The 6,983-nt window shown below is 40.2% G+C and overlaps 1 protein-coding gene across 1 annotated transcript in view; it reads right to left on the bottom strand.

Annotated features, from left to right (window-relative positions):
• Positions 1-207: 207 nt before the first annotated feature.
• Positions 208-6,983, bottom strand: part of eif3ea (eukaryotic translation initiation factor 3, subunit E, a) — a 42,465-nt gene continuing 35,689 nt past the window's right edge. Inside the window, exons 11-13 of the mRNA XM_024264160.2 lie at positions 4,302-4,404; positions 3,858-3,992; positions 208-351 (exon numbers count right to left, since the gene is read on the bottom strand). Coding sequence (XP_024119928.1) covers positions 316-351; positions 3,858-3,992; positions 4,302-4,404 — 274 coding nt within the window. The 3' untranslated portion in view covers positions 208-315. The remainder of the gene's footprint in view (positions 352-3,857; positions 3,993-4,301; positions 4,405-6,983) is intronic.

Genomic DNA, 6,983 nt, shown 5'->3' with positions numbered 1-6,983 from the left:
CACCGAAACACCATAAAACCAACAGACTAAACAGCCATTCATCATTACTGGGCACTCACGAGCCGCATCACACGCAGCAGTCTTAACTGTCCCACTCAGTGACTCAATGTGCACATTAAAACTTCATCAAGTATTACTGATACAAAAAGTCCGACCACTCTAACCTCAACAGCCGTGTGTAACGTCCAGAAATAAGGCAACGGTGGGTGAAAATGGTTGTGTCAGTCACTTTTATTGAATTTAAACCAATTGTAAAACGCAGACACATTTGGGGAGAAGATGCGACTCAGCGATGGTGACTCATCTCCATGGTGGCTAAAATCCAGACTCCTGACCTGCCCAGTTTGGTGTCTGCGAGGGAAAAAAAAAAACATCCAGTTAGACTCACTCCTGATAACTGGGCCCAATCAAAACCAATTTGGATTGTAATTGTGGGAAATGTGAAAGAAGGTACATACACATGTAAGCAGTTATATGCAGACATTTCCCTAGATGTAAAGTGTAGGTCCAGCCGGTGAGCTGTTGGGAGTCGCCGGGGACCCAGAGCAGCTGCCCGGTAAATGTTCTCTAAATGTGAGGGATTTGTAGGCTTGCTCTGTGAAATGGTTTCATTTTTATCACTCAATTAAAAACATCTTTAAGGTCTCCCTATGACAATTTTTTTTAATAAAAAAAAGTTCCCAGTAGTGTTTTAATTATGATTTTTTTTTAACCAAGATCTCACAATCTAAATGTCTTAAAAAGCCATTTTTCATGTTGATCTGAAGCTTGTTTCCAAAATCTCCTCTGAGGCGGTGTGGCTTTTGGAGCTGAGTAGCCCCGCCCCTGATCCTCCCTGTCTGATTATCATAGCTCTGTGTTTCGTAAGAAGGCTCATTAATTCAAACAGAGCCCGTGTGCAACAGTTTGATTGACAGAGATTTAAAAGGAGAAATACTCAGAACTGAAAAAAACAAAATGATTTATGATATTTGTTCTCTTTCATAAGAAATATGCCACAGGTACATGTTAAAAGCTCAAAACACTGGATTTTCATTAGAGGGGGACTTTAATGAAAAGGGGGCTTAGCTGCTTTCATAGTGAAGGATTTAACTGCACATATCCAAACAAACAGGAGGGCAACAGGGCACACCAACCAGTTTAACCCTTGTGCTCTCTTGAGGTGCTTTCACACCGAATGCGATTTGCGTGATAAATTTGCGTGCCCCGCCCCTCTTTCCCTGTGTTTGCTGCCCGACAAAAAATGTGTCCCTGACGTTGCGGCCGCATGTGGGAGGAGCTACCAGCTCTATCTGTGGATATTGCACTTAGAATGAGTGGAAGACGCATAGTATGATGACGGGGAATCAGTTTTATGTATTATGAAGAGTTCTACCAAAACATCGTTAATCATGTCTCCATGTTTGGGGTATTGATTACTATTAAAGATTTTTCCGGTACGGGGGGGTGTGTCTGTATGACAGCCGCTTCCGCTGTGTTTGTGTGCCTCTGTGACTGAGCTTGTAGGTTCACTGTTTTGTATTAAACCAAAGGGGGGACATGAAATTAGGAGACCTTTCTCTTAAATGTCACAATGAGGCCTAAGCTGGCAGCCTCCAAAGCCCGCAGCGTCTCTCTCTGCAGACATATCAAGCGAGTGAGCTTCGCCGCGGGAGTGAAACCCGCTGATCTGTCCAGAGTGTATCCCACCTTCACCCAAAAGTAGGTGGATGAGCTCTGAGAACTTCAAACGGGTAAAGGAAAAATATGAAAGCTTTGGACAAAAACGCTCGCTTTGGACTAGTATTCAACCCGCTGATTGAGTCACTGAAAACGTCACGTGCCCAAAACTGAATTCCTGATTGGCAGATGCGACGCAGCGACGCAGCAACCCGTCAAACTTCAGATATTTACATTTTGGCCGTGGCGCCCAATTCGTCGCTCAAATCCAGCTGCTGGCAGGCCTCCGCACCATGCCAGTCGCTCACATTGCGTCGCGGGGCTTCAATTCGCCTCAGAGCGCCTGCACCATTGATTAACATCGGAGCCGACTGGCTCTGTGTAAATACACTTTTATGGGGTCCAGATGATCCAACCCTTACATTGACGTGTTATCCGTCCCATGTCAGATGTGGACGAAGGTGGATAGGATTTCTGGAACCAGTGGAAAATCTATGACGGAGTATTAGGGCCACCAAAGGAAAAAAAAAATATATATATATATATATATTACGAGTTTTTTTCTTATAAAATTACGACTTTTAATCTCGGAAATTTACAATTTTTTTCTCGTAGATTTATTAAAGTCGAAGGGAGCCTACAGTCCAGCGAATTTATGCCGTGAGCTGAAGCAGACCGACCAAACTGTGAAAAGCGTCTTGGATTTCATCAGGTAAACTGAATGTTTAAAACGTTACAGATGTTTGGAAGTTTCTTTGTTTGATTTACAGTCTATTAATGTTTTAACAATTGATGGGTGGCTTGCAGTATCTCTGCAGATCCCGTAGATGAAGCAACTGTCCACTTCCAGTCATTTCTTCCTCCGCGACAGACAAGATCTACTACAACTCTGTGATGTTTCCATCTGAAGAGGACTAGTTTTCTGAATTTTCAATGTTCTTGTGCTAACGTAACAGACTTTAGTCATTCCTGGATGCTGTTTTGTTTTGAAATGGGACGTTTCATTTGGAGAAAGGGGCGTCCAGAGCTCTGTTTCTGTGCATGACAGAGTCTCTCAAAGGGCTTCTGGGAAAAGAAAGGCAAAATAAAGTGACTGCCCTGTAAATATGTATCTCTGAGCTCTTTATTTTACATATGAAACTACTGACATCAAACCTGGAAATAATTTGATTTTGAATCACCAAAAGGTTTTTAACAATGATCTGGAAATAAATCTTCACAAGATACATCACGTCTTTCATCTTCGAGCACGGCTCTGATAAACAGACAAGTTTGGTTCTTTTCTCATTGAAGGGCAAAATAAATCTCGTAGATTTACGAGTTTTTTTTTTTCTTAAATTACGCCTTTACGAGATTAAAAGTCAAATGTAGCTTATGACTTTTAAAGTCATAAATATACAACTTTATTCTCGTAATTTAGCAGCTCCGACTTCTTTCTCCTAAATTTACGAGATTTAAAGGCGTGATTTTAAAAGTAAAATTTTCTTTATAAAGTGGCCCCAATACTCTGTCGTAAAAATCAAAAATCATTGAGAAAAAAAAGTTCAGTGCCCAGTCTTGTGGGGTCCAGATGACCCCACCTTTAACGTAAACATGTCTAGGATAGCACAAGGGTTTAGTCTAAAGTGATGTGATATCTGGACCAATCAAGGCTCATTGATCGTTGAAGAGTTACAACCTGCATGAAGCTCCAGCAGCAGAGCACGGGTTATACCGTGAAACTTGTAAGGTCAACATCAAAAACACACGGAAACAAGACAAGTGGACCCTGGGCCAGACACCTGCAGCAGGTCCTAAGTGCAGGGAACTCCAGCTTTGACTGATGTCGTCCTAAAGCCTTCACCTTGTTTGCGCTGCAGCATTGAGTCACAGAGCCCGGGTCTGGTTTTATGGTTGATGGGAATCTACCTTGTCATTAGGTCTTTGAAGAGAAATGGAGGGATGAAAGCATTACTTCTGTTAAACTTGCTGTTACTGGCTTATTCCGTGTAAAGAAAGCTTTTGTTGATGGCTGTTCATGAACATTCTTCAGTCTTGTTCCTCTCAGCTGCTCATTTCAGGTGCTTTGAAGTCAGATCCTGCTGACCTACTATCTGACCAGTTTTGGGAGGTTTGAGGCGCCCTACAGCAACGAGGTGGGAGGTGGGGAGGGGTTTGCGTGTGTATGTTTTTGAACATACAGTCTGTGCATTACTCACCTCGTTCCTGCTGCTGTAGGCCTGCTTTTTCTCAATGTTCATGGCCAACATTTGGCTGCGGAAGGAGAGGCTCTTGGTCTTCTCAATCACCTGCTGGTAAGGTGATGTGGCGTTGTTTCCCATGACAACATGGCCCTGGAAACATGGACCAAAACGGATAAGACCCTCGCAATGCAAATGAGTTCATCTAATTTAGTTTTGCACAGACTGTAATCTCCAGACTTCTCATGCATTTCTAGATAAGTCTGTGTCATTACAGACAGGAGGCTAAAATATGAAGCTTCAAGGCTTCACATAGCAAATGAAACAAGGTAAAGATTTTGTTTTTGATGGTGTGGTTCTACTTAACCAAACCAAAAGCTACAAGAGATGTAATGAAACGAATCTGATTGGTACGTTGAGTGGTGAAAAAAAGCGACGAGCGAGAGGGAGGGAAAGTCTCACCAGTTTGGAGTCGATCTTGGCGTCCAGCCTGGCATTGCGGATGAGGTTGACGATCCATCTCTCAGCTTCCTCGGGAGTCATGTTCAGTTTGTCTGCCAGCATGCTGGAGAGTACACCAAACATGGGAACTGTTAGACTGTCATAAATGCATGAAAACACTATAAAGATGATCTCACATCGGCTGTGTTTGTGCTGGACGAATGTCTGAGCTTTTACACAGTTACTGGAGTAAAACGGCTCTTTTTCAAAAACATCCATATTTACTCCGTTAGATATCAATACTACATGATCTGGATCCTTTTACTAGGATAGATACACTTACATGCAAACACACACAGAGTATTGAACTCCACAAAGTAATTACACAGTTTCCTTCCTAATGAGAATAACTAGTCTACAGTAATTGGGTGTAGAAAAAGAAACGAGGATTTTAAACAAACAAGTCTCAGTTATTTGTCAACGATGTTTGCCATCGCTGTGAAGCTCAGGGAAGAAAATAATGAATCACTGCTTGGAGTCGCATCAGTTTTTGCTGGTGTGATGACGTTTTTACAAATATAAAGCTGTCAAGGAGTCAGACATATTAACAGCTGCTTCTTCTACCATGGCTTTGGCTGTCTCTGTAGGCCTTAGGGGGCTGGAGGTAAATGACAAGGGTAAACAATGAAGCCTGCAGCCCCGATTTAAACTACGTTTACATACTTACATATGACATTTCCCTTAAAAGGTAAAAAATGATACTTAATGCTGCATGATTTGAGGAAAACTTGTGATGTGTGATATTAGTGATCAGTAATGCAATGGCGATATGACTTGCGATATATAAACAAATAGAAAAAAAAACCAAAAAAAAAAACACTAATACATCATTTCCATTTCAGTGTAACAGTTTTATTTAAATACAAGTCTATAGTGTTGGGTTGATAAATTTGATTAGAATCAATTTAATCTTAATAGATCAATAATTAATTCATTAAAATATAGAACAATCTAACACATAAAGATAAATTCTGCTAGGTTGATGCTAACGTTTAATGGAATTTCCCATAGGACGGCTAATGCTAACGCTCGGTCGACTTAAACATACATTACTGACTAAATGAACATCTTTATAAACTCAAAAGCATGAATTTTACAAACTCTTTTAAGGTAATATTTTTAAGGCAACCATTTTTGGTCTAAAGCACATTTTTTTGCCATATTTTGCTCATTGTTTGCTTATTTTTCTGGCATAAAGTGTACAGCTATAGCATGATCGCCACCTAGTTGCTAAACTGAAACGCCCTCCAGGAGAAGCAGAACAATGTTTACAATGTTAATGATCAGAACATTTTTGTTGGAGCTTCTCCTTTTGAGAATCCATGTAACACTGTATGATATTAGCAATCTCATTATTTCATTATTACATTTACATTACTGTATCAAATTAATGTAAATATATTCAAAACATATATAGATTATTTATGTATTTCTAAATAAATGTGTCTAAATAAGCACACTGTGCAAACTCAAAATTAAATTGTATTGAATTTAATTGAGAGGATTGAAAGATAAATAATTATTTAAAAAAAAATCTGAATCAATCGATCCAGGTTCTTGTGAATTAAATCATTTCTGGAAATTATTATTAATTCCCACCACTTCAAGTCAACATAAACTAACCAGCGAGTTATCTCAATAGGAGACAGGTAAGAGCTTGTACATCACTACAGAACAATTATCTACCTTTCTTTTAGCACTGGACAAAACTAATATAGACAACAATTAAGAACTATGTAGCTGGTGTATGCTTGGGCTTTTTTAGAAACCCAGTTTTGTTTTTTTTTGTTTTTTTGATCTATGCAAGTGTAAATATTTAAGTTAACCATTTATTGTGGTTTACAGTCTTGTCGCGATGACGAGAAATGTTCCATTTATTGTGCAGGCATATCAGTATACCATATCTTACTGGGTAAACTTGACAGTTTCTTCTGTTGCTTTTCTGTCACAGTGTTCCCCACTTATTCACGTTTCTTTATTTGCGATTTCATGTATTCGCAGATTTTTTTTCCAGTCACGTGACTCTTCCGGTCCATCACAAAAACTTCGAACACTCAAGATACTTGTATGAAACTTTTGCTTTCAGAAGGTGTTGTAGTGTTTTCCAGGAGGGCAGCGCAGTTGAAGAGCATGCCATCCTGTCTGCAGCACACACTCACAGTGAGCCTGCATGGAGAAATGACATAAGCTGACTCAGAAGCGGCTCAAAAGTATACTGATAACCGTGGAGGATAATTATCATCCAGAGCAGGTGAAACCAGAAATTCTGGATAGAGATGCCCTCGCACTATTAGCAGGTTAAGGAGGAAGCACACACTTTTCCGCTCTTTTTGGGGTCCAAATGACTCCAGCCATATATTGATGTGTGATTCCTTCCATGACGAATGTGGTCAAAGGTGGACAGGATTTTATGTCTGCCATGGACATGAGTGAAACTCGAAAATCAATGATTACAAAAAGTTCAGTCTTGTGGGGTCCAGATAACCCCACTTTTACTGTAAACAAGCTAAGGAGAGTGGAAGGGGGTTACGGCACAGAGACAGAGAGGCAGTCCTCATGAACAGTTCACAGTTCAAACTCTTCATGTTGAACAATACTCCAATGTTCTTTAATAAATGTTTAATAAATGAACATTCTTCGGCC

Source organism: Oryzias melastigma, unplaced genomic scaffold, assembly GCF_002922805.2.
Source record: "Oryzias melastigma strain HK-1 unplaced genomic scaffold, ASM292280v2 sc00205, whole genome shotgun sequence".
Taxonomy (NCBI): domain Eukaryota; kingdom Metazoa; phylum Chordata; class Actinopteri; order Beloniformes; family Adrianichthyidae; genus Oryzias; species Oryzias melastigma.
Note: the sequence above shows the minus strand (reverse complement) of the source record. Positions and strands in the feature narration are given on the sequence as shown.